Consider the following 22,413-nt stretch of genomic DNA (forward strand, 5'->3'; position numbering starts at 1 on the left):
AAACATTAAAAATATTATTTTTTAACGATAATATGCATAACAAAAACTTGCAAAGAACAAAACAAATAAATCATGAAACAAAATTTTGTAAATTGCCGGTTATCTAGAAAAAAACTTAAAAATATATTAGATGAAAAAAATATTTAATATATTTATTGAAAAAAAATAAACAAAACGAATATATGTAAAAGTAATGCTGAAAAAAAACCAACCAAATCAACGATATCAATATTTCTTTAAAAGAAATGTATCCTATAAAAACTGATAAAGAGGTCCGGCTGCTACACATGATTTCTTTTCAAATTAGATTTAGATTGTTGTGTTAAGTAATATATTATGGATATTTAATTTATTAAAGTGTAATTTGTTTGTTGTTTTGTATTAATTATATAGTAATTTATAAAATAATAAATGCAACTTAATATTACTAGAAAATAAAAGTTACAAAATAATAATGAATCAGTTTATGAAGGTGTAGTGATGAGAGGAAAAAAATATAATTATAATATTAATAACTTAAATTTTAAATTATTACTTCTTAATGAGACTTAATGCATTTGTTTTGTTTGTTTTTTTTTTTGTATTTGTATTTTCGTTTCATGTTGCGAAGCGTATTTTAGTGCAGTTTTTTATTTAGTTTTGGTAGTGTATGCTTTAATTTGTCTATATGGAGTTAGTGGTAGTTTTGTGTCAATTTTGGTATTTGATCGTGGTTGTGGAGAGTTTTTAAATAAAACAAGGTTTACAAAATATATAGAAGAATAAAATAAATAAATTGCTTAACGAAATAAACAATAAATTGGAAAGAGAGAAAGAAGTATTAGAAAAAAAATATATATTATTTTTAAAAGAGATATAGATAGACTACTAGATATTTAAAAATGGAGGGAAAACTCGTTGGGGATAAAAGTAGCTTAAAACATAGACAGCTAGTTTAAAAATGTCTGAACTATATAAAAACCGACCATAATCGATCATAAATATATGCGTATTTCGTGTATTTGTAATATGTTTTGTGCTGTTGCAATTTACATAAACATGTTTTGACAAATTAATACCAAACAATGCTCGAAAAAAGAAATTTACAAAAGAGATTGTTCAGCAAATTAAACAGAAAATCAAAATAAATATAAAACTTTTAAATTTTATATTTTTTTTAATACATGAAACTTGATCAACATCTTTTAAATTTAGTTCGATAATGTATTAAAATTAAGATAATAAACGTAGGTAGCTGTCCTGCTTTATAACGAAAAGGTTTCAGAAATGATCGCAATATATAAAAAACAATTAAATTGAGAATGGCATGTTTCTGAATTCGAAAACTAGAAATAGTTATTAAACATATAACTTTAACAAATTTATAAAGATAAGTAATAAACTGTTTCCACAATTGTAATTTTGAAACTTAAGAAAAATTCTGCGTTTACTACTTATAATTCCTTCAACATATGTTTTTAGTTAATATACAGTTACGAGTTTTCTTTGGTCGACAGACAAGAATTTGGAATTTTGAAATTTTTATATTTTATTTTGTGACTTTTATTAATATTATAGTTTATCTACTCCACTGTTTATGTCCCTCCATCGCTCTCCCTTTCTTTTTGTTTTCTGAAATGTTTTGTCTTCTTTTTATGTTTTCTTATCCCCACTACTACTACCACTTTGTTGTTGTTTTTGTAATTTTTGTTGTTCTGGCGTTGTTAAACTTAAATCAAAATCTAAATTATTTGCAAATAATTGCTCTGTAGTCATTAGAGGAACCTTAGCTACTTCATGGAATATTTTATGCGAATATTTACTTCTAATGGTTTTAATGGTACCCTTGGGCTTACGGTGTAATCCAGCATTTAGTATTGGAACAATTTCAGCAAAGTCTTGCAGTTGATAGCCCGTATAGTGGATAAGTGTGGGCGACCAGGGTTTCGCCTCGCCATGTAAACGTAACGCCATAAAGAGAGCAGCACAAGCCATCTTCGAATCACTCAACATAATGCAGTCGTAGTCCATCAGGGATAATTCTAAAATATAACGGGCTAAAGTTAGGGTGGGCATTTGTGTTTTGGCACAGCGGGCATAACGTCTGAGGAAGCGGTATGACAGTGGTATACCCAAATCAAATTGTATAGTTTTAAGTGTGGTAATCTCCATTTTGATGAGTTCATCGTGTTTGTATGCCCCATCGCAGATGTATAGGAAGTCCTCTACCAGGGGTGGGGTCCTTTCGTCGAATTTGCATGCTATAAAGAGAGCTGCGGCACCCAAAAGTTGTAATTTGTCTTTATTAATTAGCTCTCTACATAGAAATAGATCTACTATCTTGACGGCTAAGTACAAAGTTTCGTGATTGAGTTCGAAGGTTTCTTGAACCTCGACCATCCAGTCAACCAGCAGAGAACGCATCCACTTCGAGATATGAATCTGACGTTCCATGTAGTCGTCAATGGGAAATTCTGATTCACGTTGTTGCAAGTAATTGAAAATGTCACGAGCATAGTGAGACACCAGGAACAAATCATTCCAGTTGGTCTTGTCTATGTCTTCGACCCCCTCTGGAAATTGCTCGACCTCTAAAGCTTTCTCGTCTTCGAGTTTTGAATCATCTGTTTTATTTTGTTGTTGCAGTACAACAGACCTCCGTTTGGCAGCCTCAAAATTTGCCGACAGCCGCATGGAATCACAGCCGGAAATGTCTTCCAAAGCCGACATGTACAAAGATTCTTCAGTCTTATTAAATTCATTGGATATACGGCGAACAGGTTTATTAGCCACTTTTTGTACTTGATGATGTTGAAGTGGTGCCAAAGGAGCTGCTGGAGGTTCGTCTTTAACTTTTAATTTTGCCGCCTGGCAGTTAGACAAAAGTTTATTGGTCTGTTCCTCGAAGGCTGCTTTTGAGGTTATGTTGCTGACATCTTTGTGGACGCGTGTGGATGCTCTTGTTGCTACTTTGGTGGCTAAAGGGGCAGCCGGCTTTTGTTGAGCTACCTGTGTCGACGCCTGTTGAAGTATGAGATTCTGCGTTTCTTTCAATAATAGTACTGCTGCAGCACTTTGTTGTCCAAATAGATTTTGTACCAATTCTTTCTTTTTCATCATTTGTTGCTGTTTGGCATCTTCTTCGGTATGCAAAAGCGTCATTTTGTTATTGTTGTTAACATTATTCGTGAGATTTCCCAAAGCTGAACGCTTAATTTTGTCATTTTTCTGTGGACTGTGTTCAGCTTTACGTTTAGCCCGTGTTTGCATTATATCAACATTTTGATCTTGTACATTGCCGGCCGTACGCCTGGTCAGGCCTTTGCGTGCCAGGGGCATAAGTGTGGTTGTCAGGGTGCTGGTGGCCACGGATTGCTTGGAAACTGCACGGGTACTCTTTGTGGGCGCCATTTTAAAATTGTTGCAGTTTGTATTCTATGCAATTATCTCTTCACAAACAATAAAAAGGGAGATCTTTTTTATATTAAATTATTGTCTTCTTTTTGTTAAAATACTCCTTTCTTAGTTTTAGTATTTAATTTGTCTTTACAAGCGGCTCAATCTGTTTTCTAAAGCAATTTAATTTGTCCACTTTTTCAATTTTCTTTTTGGTTGTTCTTCTAGTTCATTTTATGTCAATCTCATTTTCTGCAATATTTTCCCAACTTAGTTTTGTTTAACTGAAGATCGTAACTTTATTTTCAATGAAATTTACCTTAGTTTTTTGTTGATTTCTGTGTAAATTCCTCAGTATTTTTCTATAAACACCAGGTGTCTTTTCTTGATGACTTTTCTTTATTTATTCTATTTTCAATTATGCCGCTTAGTGAAGTAACGGCGCTTGCAACTTTTCAAAGAATACAAGCGCATAAACGCAAATTAACAATGAAGTTGGCTGCAGTTGAAGCTAAGGTTGCCAGATTTGCCGATTTATCAGCATTTTTTTATTGTAAAAATGGTAATGTGCGATTTGCGATTTTAGTCCTCAAAATTACGATTTTATGAAATGTCGATATTTACATCAGGGTAATCATTTATTTAACAAATATAATAAATACAAACTGAACCGGATCGAATATTACTTGAAGGATTTCTAAATACATATACTAATGACTTTTTAAAATTTGACTTTACCGAAATTTACATATTTTTGGTCTGAATTTCGTATACGTCGTTGGAAATGTCTTTGAGATCACCTTCATATGATATCTGAATTGTTGCTTATATTTCAGCCTATTGTGGGCTGATCTTACAGATTTTCAATAGCAACCGAACCAGAACCATACCTGATATATTGTTTAATTTTTTTTCATTTAAAAAGTCTTCCTTTATTTACATTATTTTACAAAATTAAATTTTTACAAATGAGATATTATCTTTACATATACATACATATGTAGATATCGAGACATAACCGCAAAAAAAGCTCAAGCGACAAAAACTAAATTTTACAGGAGAAGGTTTTTATATTTATTTCTTGTTTAAATTAAGTCAGAGCAACAAAATTTAGTATAAAGACACATTTTGTTCCAATGCATAAAATGAATCCAATTGCTTTCTCATATCAGCAGAACAATAGCTTTTTTGCTGTCATTCTTATGAACTACTGGAAAAAATTGTGTCGGTTGAGATATAATTTTCTTATGACGAAGGGTTTTTTTCATTTAAAAAACCATATTTTTTGTAATATATTTCTTTTTAGGTCATTATTATAACATTTTATACATAAATGTATGTCCAATAGTACGAATCATTATCATAATGTTGGGAAAGGACTGCAATTTTTCTTTCTTATTCATACATAAGTATGTACATATCGTTGCCTTAATATAGAAAGGCACTAACTCATGTTCGGGATATATTTTTCAAACTGTTATTCGGAGACCATATTTTAAAAATTCTTGATAAATTTTTTTTTTGGTATTTTTTCCAATATTAGTTATAACAGTTAAGGTATTTATAGACGGCAATACTGAGTATTAACACTTTTCAAATTTAAAATATTATTGAAATCAGTCGGTATTTCAAAGAATCGTTTCGAAAAAACATTTATTGTTTATACGATATACAAATATTTTATTTCTTTGTTGATTGATGAAAATTTCTGAAAATGTTATTTATATTTTCTTGACATTTTTATTTGCCTTATTTGTTTTTATAAATACATACCCGATACATATGAAAATAAAAAGTTTTTGAATTGTTTTAAACAAATTTTCAATACCGACCGTAAATCAAAAAAATCATTTGTATTTTTTTTAAATCTAACTTGAGTTTTTGACAAATATTAATACTCAGTATTGCCGTCTATAAATACCTTTAGGTATTTTCTTTTCAATATATTTTTTTTAGATTAGTCAAAAAAGGCCAAATATAAATATGCAAATGATATTATTACTTTACCTGTAAATAAGGTTTTATTTTTTTACTTTTTTTCATTATTTGTTCATGTTATAACTCAGTTACAAACTGAGTTATCCGATTCAGCTGTTAAGGTTTTTTCAAAATTGTTTTTAATTTTTTTTTTTAAATTAAAGTTTTTCCGATTTTTTTTTTAAATGTTTTATTATTTTTTTTAATTTAAAAAAAAGAATTTATGATTGCAGGTCCAACTTACTATAGCCTTATATACATCGTTGTTATGGACTTTGAAATATCTGTCATTAGATAATCCAGATATATATATAAAAAATAGGAAAAAAATCGAGGTTGTCCCGGTTTTTTCCTTATATCTCAGCCATTTGTAGGCCGATTTTCTCGATTTTAAATAGCAACAGAGCTGGAGATATTGAATTATCGTGTATGTAAGTTATTTTGGGGCTTCGGAAAGTTGATTTCAACAGACAGACGGACATGGCTTAATCGACTCGGATATCTATAAGTATCCAGAATATATATACTTTATAATAAAAGTCGACTTTTCGAACTTTCGACTTTTGGTATTTTATAAAAGTCGACTTTTCGAACTTTCGACTTTTTAGTTAAATCGACTTTTTCGACTTTTTTAGGCTATTTTCGACTTTTTTAGACTATTTTCGACTTTCCGACTATTTTCGACTTTTTACCATTTCTTGTAAAAAATACATAGTTTCTACATTTATTGATGCGCCTTTTGTAATGTTTAGCAATAAAAATGAAATTTATCAAGGCGATAATAGTTAGAAGAATGTTGTGTAGAAAAAAGCTTTATTTATTATTTATATTAGCATACACTGCAAAAAATGCAAGTGTACCAAATTGCAATAGTTTTAGTATAATGTTGCAATTAAATATTTTTTTAAATAAAAGTCGACTTTTATCGACTATTCGACTTTTATCGACTATTTTCGACTTTTATCGACTATTCGACTATTTTCGACTTTTATCGACTATTCGACTTTTGAGATAACATAATCGATTTTTCGACTTTTATCCGACCAAAAAGTCGATTTCGACTTTTCCACTTTTTTCATCAAAATGTCGATTCTTCGAACAAACGACTTATATAACCCCAATTCTATTGTTGTGCCATGGTTTAAAAGTAACAGTTATTTTGTTTACATTTTAATTTTTAGCGCTTTCCAACACTAGTAATATATCTTTATTTACAGCATCTTGTACGCGTTTTTCTATTGTCCAGCTTGAATTGTTTTAAATTGTGAATAAATATGTGAAAAGTATTAAAAAACATTCATGGAGTGTATATTTGTGATGTTGTAATAATAGTTAATTAAAAACAGTAAAACCTTAAAATTCACTGCGTTTTTGAGACAATAGTTTTTTGTGGCAAGTTAAAAAGTATTTTCCTTTAATCTATTACAATTTTACATTAATCTGAATAAATTTGTTGATCACTTTTTTAATTTTATTTATTATGATTATACAGAATGTTTGATCGGTCATTTAGACTATCGGCATTTGTTTGTGTTACAAAAATAATATATTCTCGAAGTTATCACAAAGGATCATATAAAAAATAAACTGTGTTTTGACTCTTCTGTAAAGTTGTTCCAAAACATATAGCCACAGAGATAGACAATAGTTTGTACCAGGGCACACTGGTTTGTACGAAAGAAACTATAAGGACTTTTGCATACAGTTTTTTTTACAATGCGATTTAACTACGTCCAGTTAATTACGAAATAAAATTGTAATCTATTTCCCTGTATTTTTAATTTTGGAGAGACATTCATGTGTACACATAAAAATAGTAACTATTTTACAAAATAATTATGTAATCAAAACTACAAAAACAAGTATGTAATCAAATCTTAGTAATAAAGAAATTAGAGGGATTTTATAAAAATATTTTATCATACAATTTGTATGTGCTTACAAACGATAGACATGTCTATCACTGTAAACCATATACCTAGGTAAGACGACGATATACACATTAGAACAAATATTAAATTATTTTGAAAGAAACAATTTAAATTGTGTATTATTGACTACATACTTTTATTTTAAACGGTTACATATTCATATTTGGGGGATTCAAACGGTCTGCTATTAGTTCGTATTGTCATAATGTCCTAAAATATTATTTATTAGTTTAAACAAATTTTTGTTGTGTTTTAAATAAAAAAGTTCTAAACTAATAAGACTTTTTGAATTATGGTTATTGTTTTGTCATAAAATAACTTTTTTGTTTGCAGCACAACAACAATTTGTTTAAACTAAAATAATATTTTAGGACATTGTGACAATATGACCTAATAGCAGACCATTTGAATCCTCAAATTGTTTAAATAATTTTAAATCATAAAACTTAAATATAATCACAGTAAAAAATAATACGTTTTTAAAATAGAAAAAATAAAATAAAAAGGTTGTCATGAAGTTATTTCCACAACTTGATAACACCATCACGTGCGGCTGAAGCCACATAAATTTGATCTTTATCCGTTTTGCACATAAGTAGATCAGTGATAGCATCATGATGACTAGCCGAAGGCATTTCTGGGCCCGAGCGTGGATTCTCTTCACTAGAAGCTCTAAGAGAATTAATATCAGCCACATTGCCCAGCGATATAATATTCTCTTCTATGACTTGGCTGCCCTCAATTAAACGGGAACTAAGAAAAATTTAAATTATATTAAAAGAATTTCACAAAATTCATAAAACTTACTCATAGTTAAAGGATACATCATTGAGATTATCCTTTGAGGATGGTACAATCAATGAAGACATTTTCGGTTGTGTTATATCCCAGAAACGTAAACGTTGATCTGAACTACCAGTTATTATAAAGGGAGCATTATCCACTACACCACTTAAAATGCCACATGTGGTAGCAGGATCGTTCTAGATTTTAATATTACAAGCTAATAGTACCATTATTTTTATTTATTTTTTAATTTACAAAACTTACCATACTAGTGTAGGATAATACTGGTGCTGTACTAGCCCATAAAACAGTATGACGATGACCTGTTTCTATATTCCATATGGAAACTTCATTATTAGATTGTGATGCGGATATTAGACACGATGGTTCTGTGGGATGACAAGCCACTTTACGTATCCAGGAATCAGCTGGATGTTTTATTTCCGCTATAGGCAAACGAAATCTTAAATCCCAACAAATATGTTTGCCACCACTAGTGCCGGTCACTAACCAAGAGCCAGTGGGATCAGCACATATAGTGGTAATGACACCATGTCTCAGTTCATTTTGCAAACGCCAAGCACTGTTTTGCATGCGTGTATCCCAGGCCACTATACCACCATAGAGAGTGGCATAGATAATAACACTTTGAGAACATTGTTCATAGGAATGCATATCCACTACAGGTCCTTCGTTTTCGCTATAATAAAAAGAATAACATATTGGTAATGTTTTATTTTCCAAAGCTGCTTAGAACTTACTTCTGATCTAAATGCAAAGCTTGTTGTAATGTCATTTTTGAGGAATTTCTATCTATGCGCATTATTAACAAACTGCCATCTTTTCCACCAACTGCCAACGATTGTCCATTATCGCAAGCAGCCAATGAATATATTGGTGTATTGGCCGTATAAACTTGTCGTGATTTATTTATACCGTGACTTCCACTCAATTTGTTTGCATCCCACAAACGTACAGTACCATCTATGCTGCCGCTGGCAAAAAGTGATCCATATGGCTTAAGTGAGGTCAGTTTGATAACAGATTCGGAATGTTCATGTAAATGGGCGACCATAGTACCTCCTAAACGCCAGCCGTGCGGATATGGGCTGTTATGTTTATCCAAGTGACTACGTTGTGATAATGCCAACACGCTATAACGACTTTTCATCTTTGTGCGTAAACTTTCTAAATCTTTGCGACATTCTGACGAACGTTCTGTTAAAGTAAATACATAATTTATTGGTATTACTCCCATAAAAGATTTAAATTAAAAATTTTATTTAAAAATTAAAACTATTTTGAAAAAAGTGTACCAAATTTCAAATTGCTGGTAGTGAACTGAAGAATTGGTCCATTTCTATTGAGAATTTTTTACATAATATGTATGTTACATTAATAAATTTAAATTACTAATCTTTTGGCGACTTGTAAATAATCAAGATTTTAAATCGTTGGTAACAAGCTAAAGACTTGATGCAATTATTATGTTATTGTAATTTTTTTCTTTTCTAAATGCTATTTCAACAAAAATGATTAGTAGGCATCAGAACTTAATTAATTAATTCAATTAAGGCTTAATTCACTGAAATCTTAATTGAGAATTAAAAAAATATCGGCAATTCATTCCATATAAACATTTCAAACAAAACAAATTATTTAGCATAATTCAACGGCTTTAGCTTGAATAGAATTCATTCTTTGCTGAACTAGTTCTAATTCATAATAAAACTCATTCAGCCTTGTCATGATTAAATTTTGGTTGTTAATTTAAATCTAATCCAAATTGAATGAAAATGTTTGTTCTTCATTATGTTTTGTTTTGCATTGATTAAAAGCCGATATTCTATAAATCATTTAAAATTATAAACATAATTGGGGGATTCAAACGGTCTCCTATTAGGTCGTATTGTCATAATGTCGTAAATAATTTTTTTAGTTTAAACAAATTCTTGTTGTGCTGCAAACAAAAAAAGTGTTATTTTATGACAAACCAAAAAACATAGTTCTAAAAGTCTTATTAATTTATAACTTTTTTGTTTGAAACCCAACAAAAATTTATTTAAACTAAAAAAATATTTTATGACATTATGACAATACGACCTAATAGGAGACCGTTAGAATCCCCCAGAATTTAAAATATAGTAGAATACCAACTATATCAACTTATTTGTATTAACAATTAAAATCCTTCAAATGTGTGGTGGGTATACATCAGAGATCGAAAATAACTCGTTCATATACCAAAAAACCCAAATTGTGATTTATATTTTTGTGATAAAAATAAATCACTGAAAATAACAGTTATAAAATGATTTTTATTTAAATGGTTTGGTATGACCTTTATTCGTTTTTGTTGTTTTTTAATGGTTTGGTGTGAGATAAACAATTCATTTGTTCTTGTTCTTAATAACTGTTACTTTCTCTTTTATTTACATACAATAACATATTATTAGTATTTTTTGACAAATTGTGGAATAAATAAAACAGAAATGAGAATTTTTTTTAAATTGTTATTAATCTTTTGATAAATATAATTTGAAAATAAATTTTTTTTTAATGAGGCTTAAGTTCTTTTTTATTATAATTTATTTGTAATAATTCAAAGAATATCACTGAATACTAAAATTTTAGACAATTGGCAAATTGGAATGCATTTTCTACCCTGCCAAGGGCGTCATCAGCAATCTTCATTTTCAAGGTCTATTTGTAAATATCATCTATTTAACTTACTATTATTAGGAATTAGAATATGGGAAGCCTAATTAATATTTATATTATTTGTAAATTAGACGAAATTTCAAATATTTTTATTATATATGTGTATTCTTATTATTACAAATTTATATATTTAAGCGTTGATTTGCATCAAATGCATTTTTGTGATTTTTTTTCATGTTCGCAAATAAAAATCACAAGCTGACCTTTACGAAAAAAATAAATTATAAATCACTCATCCAGATTATTTGTGTTTGTTTCTTTTCTGTTTCTCTCAACCCCAAACCTAAAATGTTATCGAATAAATCACTCTATCAGTGATATATCAAAAAAAAATATTTTTAAATGGCTGCGAATGAGAATTTACCATTGAAATGAAAGTGAACCCGTTATTTTCGGTCTCTGGTATACATACATATAACAAACTTACCCTGCCAATAATTCCTTTCTGGCATTGTGTACTCGCCCAAAGAAGTTGCGGCGCTAACTGTAGTTACCTGAGCACCCAAAACAATTACACCCGAAGCAGGACTACCCGATAACCCACCACCCGGTGAAACGACCACATCTGACATGGGTGAGGTGGGTGTAATGCCCTCACTAACTCTAGGTTCTAATGTCATCTTAGTGGTTGAATGCTTATCGACCAACGCAAAGTCATGACACACAATATATTTGCGATTTAAACTAATTCGGCCATTTGATGATATAGACGGCTCATCGACATCTTGCTGAGATTTGTATTTTAGTTTTACCAGAAAAATTTTCATGGCCAATAGTTGCATTTCAACCTGGTCGGTTAGGCCTTCGGAATTTAAACGACGGAATAGCTGAAATAAGAAAAAAAAAATGTTCACAAACATGTTATAAAACAAACCAAAATCACACTCATACACTGCTCAATGTCTGACCCATATCGCCATATTGTGGCACCAAACCAGGACGTGTGATACTGCGTACTTTTGCTCTATCCTCCAAAGCGTGTATAAATTTGTGAACATCTGCGTAACGCAGCACATTGTCATAAACCTGCCGTGGTATGGGTGGCAGAATACAATCTAATAGAATGTCTGGTTTTTCGACCTGTATTAATGGTGTCTTAAGAAATTTCGCTATAGCTGGCATTATTTTACATTGTACATCTATGGCAGACAAAGTACGGGCCATAGTTGCAATCATGCCGCATATTTCGTGTCTTATCCACAAATTGGGATGACACAAATAGCAAGCTGTATCTTGTATGATTTCGGTAACGGTTGGCTTTTTTATGTGGCCCAATTCGATGAGTATGGTAACAGCTCTTATGGCCTTGGCAATAACAAATTCTTCACGATCCGTAAAACCCTGTTGTAAAAGAGGCACTAAAATGTCGGATACCTGCCAGCCTACGTAACCAGCTACACCGGCTATGTTATCATAAAATGATCCTCTTAAGTTCTTATCTTCATCATTGAGAAAAGTCATGATGTGAGACAAAATAACATCATTGGCTATAATAAAAAACAAGCATGTTTAAAAATTTACATAAATTAAAAATGAGTTCGTTTTTTCTAACCCTTTTCTTTGCCAAAGAAAGCACACAAATCGCAAATATTAGATTCCATAAGTGTTTGCTTGACAACAGCTTTAGGATCTGTTAGTAAACTCAAGACCGTTTGGCGTATAATTTCGTGCAGAGCATTTAGTTCAGCTTCATAACGTCTTGTTGGCATATCATTGGGAGAATTACGTTGTGTTTCTTCCAAAAAATAAATGGCTATTTTTGCTAATTTTGCTATATTCCTAGCAAACGCCACTCTAACAATTACAGAACTTTGATCACAATTCGCCAACTTGGTAATTGATAATAAAATATATTCGGGAAATACATTAGCATCACTTCTCGGTATATCCTTGACCATACTCAAACAAGCTGTTAGAGTTTCAATAGCTTGAACTTGTACTTTTGCAGAAGAGTTCTGAGCCAAGTGAAGCTGTAAATGAAATTGTTACAAACGCTTCTTTAATTTTATTAAATATTACAAAACTTACTATATAAGGCAATATCCGATCGAGTATTGTTTCCGAAGTTGTGTATTTTGAAAGTTTTTGCAATATTTCCAAAGAGCAAATCTTCGTATTCGAGTGTTTCAAACCTCGTATGCAGGAAGTTACAACAGTAATTATTAAAATTAAACCATCTTGATCCGGAGACATATTTGCACATGATTCTGAATCTTTCTTTTCGTCCTCTTCGCTGTCTATGTCCTTCACTTGTTTATCATCGGCAGTCTCAGATTCGGGTGTTAAATCCGAACACACACCAGAAGTTAAAACTTTAATACAGTGATTAATATCCGAATGTAAGCGCATTATTTTATCATCTGGCGACATTATGGGCGATGAAGAAAACATTTGCAAATAAGATTGTAAGAAGGAGTAAAAATATTCGGGAAATAAACGTCCACGTTCCTGATCTAAATAGTCTTCAGCACTTTTACGATTCATGGAATTTAAATCAATCATAGAAGTTAGAAGATCACGTAAACGTTCATTCTCTATGCCTTGCAAATGTTTTTCAACCAGTTCACGTTCACCACTGCGATAGGTTAATAACTGTGAAAATTCAAAAGGTGCAGTACCTTCAGACCATAATTCTAATAGGGCACAACTAAAAAGAGAGATGGAAAATACGCAATGACTAATTAAATATGTATATAAATTTACTAGCGGATTCCTGTGCGCGATTTGCCATGCTATCGCATATTTATCGCACACATGCAATTTGAAGTTCCAATAAAACCTTGTTTGTAAGTTTGGTGGAACGCGGTCTATATAGAAGTTGTGAAATTTGAGTATCAGACTTACCCAGCTGAAAATATATCCATAGCTGGTAGCAGCGTAGTACCCGAATAGTATGGTCCCAAACGTATTATAGAATCTGTAGGAAACATTGAAGCATTACCATCTGCGTCGTCTGATGACAAAGTTTTAACAAATCTTTCGGGTGCTATATAACAAGTACGTCTTCTACTTGTATCAAAGAAATAGGTATAATCAGCCGGATTATCTTCGGGCAAATAAGTGGGTTTAAAAGAAGCAAAGTCGGACAGCAGAATCCAATTCCACGATGTTATTAAAATATTTTCCAATTTGATATCGCCATGGCAGATTTTCTGCTTGTGACACTGATTAAGAGCACATAGAATTTGAAATGTAATCCATTTCTTTTCGAGTACCGTCAAAAAGGGTCTTGTGGAGACACGATCATAAAGACTGTGTTTAACATACTCACGCATAATGTAAGCTGCTTTGTCGGTAAGCTGAAAATTTCAAAATCAATTAATTGCTCTACTCCCAAACTCTTAACTTCCTCACCTCCACCCTTTGAAAAGGCAAACAATTAACTGCATTTGCCAAAGTCTTTTTTATAAACTCTACCCGCTCCTTATGGTCTTCCAAAGGCAATGTAGGATCATGTTTAACAAAAACCTTTACCACTATAAGGCCCTCTTCCGATTTAGCTTTGGCCACCTTAAAGAAACGGGTACTCCCCATGCTAAAAAGATCAAGACTTTAACTATACGCCTCTTTTTTGTAATTTGTTTACTCACTTGGAATCGAATACAATTTCACTGCCGAACTGCCCCGAGAAATAATGTTCTACAGGATAAATTTGAGATGGTGCTATACCAACTAATTGATTACCCATATTGTTGCTGGCTATTTATTTTATAATTTCATTAATTTAATATTTATTATAGAGAAAATTTCGTGTAAAACTATTAATTAGTATTTTTCTCACTTTTGAATGCAATTCAGAAAATTTTCACAATGCAGCTGTTTTGTTGTTATCAGCTGTGTCAATGATAAACAAATGTTAGCTGAAAAAAGTGCTGTTAAGTTAACAGAGCTCAGGGTTGTTTTATGTATAATAAAATTCTTTAACCCTTGAATGTTTCATCGGCTGGGGAGCCGATGAATTTTATGAATTATTTAAATCTTTTTAATGAATTTATTATAATATTATTTTTATAATAGTTTTATATATACTAATGTATTAATAGTGTATATTTCAGGCATTACTGTTACTGCTATGTAATATTGTTATTTTGGCCTGTATGGCTTTATATTACATGTTTTGAAATAAATAAATAAATAAAAAAAAATGTTTACATGGGCGTAAAAAACCCATAATAATATTCTTATTTAAAACTCTGGGGTGTATCGAACACATGCATCGATAAAATTACTTTTTCTGTATATCATATCTGAAGTACTGTTATATAAATTCAAAATGAAATTGTTGGTTCACAATATTAAACATATATAAAACGTATTTTGAAGTACTATTCAATGATGCCCATAATGATCAAATCATTATACCCTACACCACCATAGTGGGAAGGGTATTATGCGTATGTGCAGATGTTTGTAACGCCCAAAAATATTATTCTAACACCCACCTTAAAGTATACCGATCGACTTAGAATCACTTTCTGAGTCGATTATTTTTTCAGCTCAAGGACCAAGCCTATTGAAGCTGGCTGAAATCGGTCCACTATTTCACCTAGCCCCCATACAAATGTCCTCCCGAAATTGGACTTTATCGGTCATAAATGTTTAATTTATATATGTATCTCCACAAATTCCGCTGCAAATAAGTGTTATATACATAAAATTCATGTCACCAAATTTTGTTACGATCGGTCCATAATTAGTCATAGCTCCCATAATCACCCGCTTCCGAAAATCACTTTAACGTGCTTAAATCGCTTAAAAATGTTGGTAAACACACAATATTCAACATAGTTAACTTTAATATAGACATAAATCACACGACCTAATTTAATGGTGATCGGTCCATAATTGGTCATAGCCCCCATATAACCCCACTTCCGAAAATCACTCAAAAATATAAATTATTGAAATTTTAAAAGTAAATTTTTTTTGCTCTTTTACTTAGTGTAGGGTATTATAAGGTCGGGCTTGACCGACCATACTTTCTTACTTGTTTTATATATATTTGTGAAATTTACTATTATATATATTTTTTTCAAGTTTTTTAGACTACTTTCCCTTAATACTGTGATATTAGTAGTTTCTTTATTTAGAACTTTTTGCAGATTGAGAGGCACTGCTATTTGAAAGCATTATGCAACTTTTAAATCAGCCGTTAAAATGTTATATTTGAATTCAAGTACAATTTCATAACACTAAGTAAATCCTCAAAACATTGTAACTAATTATTTTATAAAGTTTTCAATCAAAATATAATAATAATAATAAACTATTATATATATTGACTTTAAATTCTTATAACTCCTAAACTAAGACAGAGCAGGCATAAATTAATCGACTTTGTGCTTATAATTATGAGAGCTATCTTCACCAAACAAATTATTAAAATGCAAGCTGTTTGGATGATCAAATTTGTAAAATATTCATTGGTTAATATTTTGTTGCATATCTTTTGCTCTCGAAGATGACGTTTATTAGATTTTTCATTGAATATCTCAGTGGTTAATTTTTTTATTAATTCTTCATTTACAAATATTTTCTTAAATGTACTTCCTAATTAAGTATCACTGAAATATGGGATTTGATAAGATAATATTTGAGTTTCTTTAAACCTTCTAAATAACAAGGTCCCGCTAATTTTAGAATCAACACCGATACAAAATATAAAAATCTGTTATTTTTGATATTTAAATATAACGATTACATTGCAGTAAATATAACAAATATAAATGAATATGAACAAAATACTTTGTCTACTTCCAAATAACCTTAAGTTTTGCCATGACGACTTCGGTAAAGTAAATCCTTAAAACGTTCTTTTCTTTTCATTTCCATACGAACTCGTCTTAAAACATCGCGTTTTACCTCAAAGGCCAAGGATATATCGTTGCAATCCTTAGAGGGTGACAAAAAATTCCAAGAACCAAAAATTGTATCAATACCACCACAAGTGCGACAAAAACCTAAAAAATAAAAATCAAATTTCACAATACAAATATAAATTGATTTAAAAAAAAATCGTACCCAAAAATGTTGCAGCAACACTTTCACTTCTCTTTTGGCCATATACATGAAATAAACCACCCCATTGTTTTAGGGCACTACCAGTGAATTTCCAATTTAAATCAATAACTTGATGGTGTTTTGCTGGAGTACATTCAACAACACCAATAGTTAAAATCTTATTATTAATTTCAGCTGGTGAAATATAACGAAATTTGTCTTTTTGCAACTGAATATCAAAACATAAACCCAATGTTGTTGAACTCCAAGAACCTACAATATCACAGGCAGCTCCTGTAAAAAATGAATTAGATTTGAGATTTATTTTTATATTGTAAATAAAAATTATTATTTACCATCTGGATGATCGTCATAATCATTCTTTTTACCATCATGTAGACTTTCCAATTTATTTAGGACACGATCTAAAATTGCTGTTAAACTTGATATTGTAATGTCCTCAAAATGTTCTTTATTTTCCAGATATTCCCGATTGTTATTAAAATTTTGTTCAGAAGGTGTTTGTAAATTTGCTTTTGGATTTTCAACAGTTGGTATTATTGGCCGATTCAGTGCTTTAATGGAACTGGATGTTGCTTAAATAAACACAGTTGAAGTAAGTACGTTGAAATTAAAAATAAGCATTAAACTATGTAGTTTAATTTGCATGTGTTACTTCAATTTAGAATATCTTACCACTATTTGTCAAGTAACTTTGAACCATTTGTGCAAATTGCTCATTATTTTGACCATTTTGTGATCTAGTTAATTTGTCGGCTAAATCGAATGTACTAGTGTTTAGTTTTTGTGCAACATTGTTCAAAAGACCTCCTCCTGTATTGGTTGGGGCAGAGGGATTTAAACTTATTTGTAAGGTTTTAGTTAACACTGAGGGGTACAATGAAATGTTTTCCAAATTTATATTATTGTCACCATTACCTGGAACTTCTCGTCGGTAAATTAGTGCATTCGAATGTGTCATTTTCGGTGCTAATAAATCCTTATCTGGATTTATATAATTTTCCCTATTGTTGTAATTATGGGAAGAAACGTAATGGTTGCTAAGAAAATCTATTTCATTTAAATAGTGTTTATTTAAATCATCATTTAATTTTTCATTAGTACTACAGCGATCATTCAGATTTTCATCCTCTCCAAGCAACGAAAATTTATAATTGATATTATTATGTTTCCCATTGTATTCATGATTCAAATTTTCTCGTGCAAACAAACGTTTATTGACTTTAGGCATTTCTTTACCATGTCTTATTTTCTCGTCATTTTGATTTAACACCTTTCTGATATTTCTATAAATTTTATCGTAATTGCCCACAGTTTGTTTTCGCAAGTCTTTGAAATGATTTGCAATTCTTCCTTGTTGAACTGGATTTACTTGAAGACTTGATGCAAGACCCTCAATATTCAGATTGATAGAGATTAACGTCATTAGGATTAAGAAACACGTTTCATTATACAACATTTCATGATCAAAAATAAATGTCAGTAATACTTTTTTTCCGTTTGCTTTACGAAATTGAAAGTCGACGAATTTGTTAGGTATGCCAGATTTTTAAAACAACCCAGTAAAAACTTTACTTAGTAAGCCAGCAGGTAATATTGGAGCCAAGGCATAACTACTTATTATTTGACTGAAATACTACTTACCTTTGTTCGAGATTTTTAAAAAATTCATGGGTCAAGCTTACAAATGTACTTACAATCAGGTAAGAAATAAGTAGTAAATTCAAAAATTCATGTAGCTAAAAAAACACAAAAAATATTGCCTTGTGTGGGAATCGAACAGTCATATTATTTGCTTGTGTTTGATAGTCTAGCTGCTAACTCACTGATCCATGTGAACAAAAAAATTAATGGCTTTGACAGGTGGCGAACCACTAACCTCCCATTTTCCAGTCAAACACAATACATAGCTGTGCTAAATGCAAAAGTTCATTACCAACCTGTATAAAAATAAGTACTTATTCTAGTAAATAAAAGAATGTGCTGGGTAACCACCACTCATTACAAAATAATACATGAAATAACTAGTTGTCATTACAAAAATTCAAAAAATTTTTTCTGGGAAGTTCATATTTGGGCAAACCAAAGGTTTAAACATAGAGAATTATACATAGAGACGAGACACTCCGATTTGTCAAACAAAAATACAACAAATCATACAAAATACAAGAGCCATCCACCATATCCAAGAGCTTTAGTTCCCATAGCTTTACATGTATTTTGTTGTTGTAAGACTTGTTAATGTACAATTAATAACAAAATATTGTACTTTAATTGAAAACAACTTTGTATTATAAAATCTTAAAAAAATTATTGTAAACTGTTTGTTGAATGAAAAAATATTGAAATATAATTTTTTCATTACCTCAAATAAATTGAATACAATTAAACGATTTTTATAAAACCACTGCGTGTTTTATTTAATAACTTACATTTACAATAGGTTATGGGCCTGCGTTTACGTGGTTATTATTTTTATCGTGGTAATTAATTCGTATTGTTTAAAAAAAAATAAATAAAAATAAAAAATCGGTCGTAAAATGAGTGGTCAGAATATGCAATTTCCCAAACTTTCAAACTCGAACTACCATATTTGGAAATTTAATATGGAATTGTTATTGCTGGAAAGGGAACTATGGGACATCATCAGTGCAGCCACTCCGAATTCTCCAGATGAAAAATGGTTTTTACGTGATGGGAAGGCAAGAGCTACAATTGGTTTGGCAATTGAAGAATCTCAAAAGGTTCATATCAAGAAATTGAAAACTGCCAAAGATTATTGGAATGCCTTAAAACAACATCATGAAAAATCAAATCTTACCAATAAAGTAAGTCTTCTTCGTCAACTATCTATGAAGAAAATGAACGGTGGTCAATCAATGGAGGAACACATCACTGAATTTTTAAATATAGTGGATCGATTAAATGATTTGGGTGAGGTAATGGAAGAACATAAAATTGTTGCCTTTTTACTTGGAAGTTTACCAGAAGAATATAATACTTTGATTTCATCACTGGAAATGCGTCCTGAAGAAGATTTAACGATTGATCTTGTAAAAGAAAAATTACTTCAAGAATTTAAACGTAAAAATGGTAATGAACAACAAGTTGAAGTCGCTTTTAAAACTCAGAAGAAGTTTATTCCCAAATGTTATTCTTGTGGTAAGCCTGGCCATATTAAAAAGAATTGTCCTAAAAAGAAATCAAGTGATAATCGTGCAAAAATTGCAACCAAGAATGAAAATCGAAAAGTTTGTTTTGGTGTTACATCAACAAAAATCAATGAAGATTGGTATATTGATTCTGCAGCAACATGCCATATGTGTTCTGATGAAAAGTTTTTCATAAAATTGGATAAGCAACAAACCGATATTATTTATTTGGCTGATGGTACAGAATTGAAAGCAAGTGGAACTGGAGAATGTCAATTTATCTGTCAAAATAAGAACTTTATTATACGAGATGTTTTATATGTTCCAAAATTGGATGGAAGCTTGTTATCCGTAAGAAAATTGGCAATGGAAGGTTTCCGGGTGTCTTTTGATGTAAATTATTGTACCATTTCTATGAAAGGGCAAGTACATGCAACGGCAGCTATGAAGAACAATTTATATGTGCTTAATCAAAATCATAATGCAAATAAAGTGTCTGTAAGCAAAGCAGAATGTGTTCATGTCTGGCATCGTCGCTTGGGTCATAGAAATATTCAAGCAATCCAGTCAAGCGTTGATAAGGGAATTCTACTTGGGGTAAATATTGGAAAATGTAATTGTGATTTCAAATGTGACATATGTTTAAAATCCAAGTTAACAAGAAAACCATTTCCAAAAGTTTCAACGTCAAGAGCAGATAGTATTTTAGAATTGGTGCATGCAGACTTATGTGGACCAATGCAAAATGCAACTCCTAGTGGTAATCTATATTTCCTAACAATTATTGACGATTTTAGCAGGTATTGTTACGTCTTCATTTTAAAAACAAAAGATATGGCTTTTGATAAAATAAAAGAGTTTATTGAATTAACTGAAAATCAATTCGAAAAGCGATTGAAAGTTATTAGAACTGACCGTGGTGGTGAATTTTGTAATAAGAAGATGAATACGTACTTAAAAAGCAAAGGAATTACTCGCCAACTTACTGCTCCTTATACGCCTGAACAGAATGGGGTCGCAGAAAGGAAAAACCGAAGTTTAATGGAAATGGCAAGGTGCATGTTAAGTGATGCTAAAATTGATAAAAAGTACTGGGCAGAAGCCGTAAATACTTCTAATTATATACAAAATCGTATGTTGTCATCAGCTACTAATGTTACTCCGTATGAATTGTGGTTTAATAAAACTCCAAATTTGAAACATGTTCGTGTTTTTGGATCGATAGCATATGCTCACATCAATAAACAAAAACGAAGAAAGTTGGATGATGTTGCGGTCAAATGCAGTTTGGTTGGCTACTGTGATGAGTCAAAAGCTTTTCGTTTAATAAACTTAAAAACTAATAATATTATTATTAGTAGAGATGTCGAATTTATTGAATCCAGTGATGACATAAATATTATTGAAAATAATGGCGATTCTGATAACATGGTAAATTTTTTTATGCAAAATGAAAGTATTGAAGATGAAGCAGAACAAATACCACAGTATGCTGAATTCTTAATATCTGAAGACTGTTGTGGATTTGAATCGGCAGAAGAATTTAATTCATCTATATCATCCGAAAATGAAATTACATCATCAGTTATGGAAATACGTAGTGATCAAGATGAACAACCCCTTGAACGTAGAATTTCATCAAGAACTAATAAGGGTATTCCACCTAAAAAGTATGGGTTTAAAATAGTTTTAAATCATGATCCTATAACATATAAGGAAGCTATATCAAGACCAGATAGTAGCAATTGGTTTAAAGCTATGGAAGATGAAATAAAATCAATGCATGATAATCAAACATGGGAACTCGTTGAAATGCCTGAAGATCGAAAATTAGTTGGTTGTAAGTGGGTTTTCAAAATTAAGAAAACTGTTGATGGTAATCAGAAATATAAAGCAAGGTTGGTTGCTAAAGGATTTTCGCAGAAGTATGGAGAAGATTATGATCAAGTCTTTGCCCCGGTTGTCAAGCAGACAACTTTAAGAAGCTTATTAGCAATAGCAAGTTTTAATGATATGAAAGTTCAGCATATAGATGTCAAAACGGCTTTTCTTAATGGTGAGTTGGATACTGAAATTTACATACGTCAACCAGAAGGTTTCATAGAACCAGGTAAAGAAAATTTAGTATGCAAATTAAAACGTAGCATTTATGGTTTGAAGCAGTCTGCTCGCTGTTGGAATCTACGAATCAATGAAGTTTTAATCAATTCTGGATTCAGAAGGGGAAAGGCCGACCCATGTCTTTACGTCAAAACCATAAATAAATTAAAAGTGTACGTATTAATTTATGTAGATGACATCATAATTGCATGTAAAGATGACACTATAATAAAGACCGTTATAAATACGTTAAAAAGCAATTTTGAAATAACCGAACTAGGACTGGAGATACATCGTAATGAAGAAGGAATTTTTTATATGTCTCAAGAAGATTATATCAACAAAATTAT

General features: G+C 30.9%; 3 protein-coding genes across 4 annotated transcripts; all 3 read right to left on the reverse strand.

Moving 5' to 3' along the window:
* Window positions 1-314: 314 nt before the first annotated feature.
* CycB3 (cyclin B3) lies at window positions 315-3,827 on the reverse strand. Its single transcript, XM_065515654.1, has 2 exons — window positions 3,695-3,827; window positions 315-3,627 (listed from the first exon to the last, which is right to left on the reverse strand). The coding sequence occupies exon 2, from the start codon at window positions 3,388-3,390 to the stop codon at window positions 1,633-1,635; it is 1,758 nt and encodes a 585-aa protein (XP_065371726.1). The 5' UTR covers window positions 3,391-3,627; window positions 3,695-3,827; the 3' UTR covers window positions 315-1,632.
* Window positions 3,828-7,395: 3,568 nt separating this feature from the next.
* On the reverse strand, window positions 7,396-14,579 carry Vps15 (vacuolar protein sorting 15). The gene is made up of 11 exons (XM_065515655.1): window positions 14,381-14,579; window positions 14,145-14,325; window positions 13,635-14,089; window positions 12,819-13,437; window positions 12,343-12,760; window positions 11,682-12,277; window positions 11,218-11,617; window positions 8,831-9,287; window positions 8,334-8,769; window positions 8,091-8,266; window positions 7,396-8,036 (listed from the first exon to the last, which is right to left on the reverse strand). Exons 1-11 carry the CDS (start codon window positions 14,476-14,478, stop codon window positions 7,802-7,804), a joined length of 4,071 nt encoding a protein of 1,356 aa, XP_065371727.1. The 5' UTR covers window positions 14,479-14,579; the 3' UTR covers window positions 7,396-7,801.
* A 1,854-nt stretch (window positions 14,580-16,433) lies between these two features.
* Window positions 16,434-18,234, reverse strand: LOC135956361 (uncharacterized). 2 transcript variants are annotated; one of them, XM_065506829.1, is made up of 5 exons: window positions 17,730-18,234; window positions 17,487-17,624; window positions 17,147-17,386; window positions 16,812-17,084; window positions 16,434-16,750 (listed from the first exon to the last, which is right to left on the reverse strand). In XM_065506829.1, the coding sequence occupies exons 1-5, from the start codon at window positions 18,040-18,042 to the stop codon at window positions 16,557-16,559; spliced, it is 1,158 nt and encodes a 385-aa protein (XP_065362901.1). In that variant the 5' UTR covers window positions 18,043-18,234; the 3' UTR covers window positions 16,434-16,556. The 2 variants fall into 2 exon arrangements, with proteins under 2 accessions (XP_065362901.1, XP_065362893.1); XM_065506821.1 differs by having other exon boundaries at window positions 17,487-18,234.
* Between the last annotated feature and the right edge of the window lie 4,179 nt (window positions 18,235-22,413).

This window comes from Calliphora vicina, chromosome 1, assembly GCF_958450345.1.
Source record: "Calliphora vicina chromosome 1, idCalVici1.1, whole genome shotgun sequence".
NCBI classification, from domain to species: Eukaryota; Metazoa; Arthropoda; class Insecta; order Diptera; family Calliphoridae; genus Calliphora; species Calliphora vicina.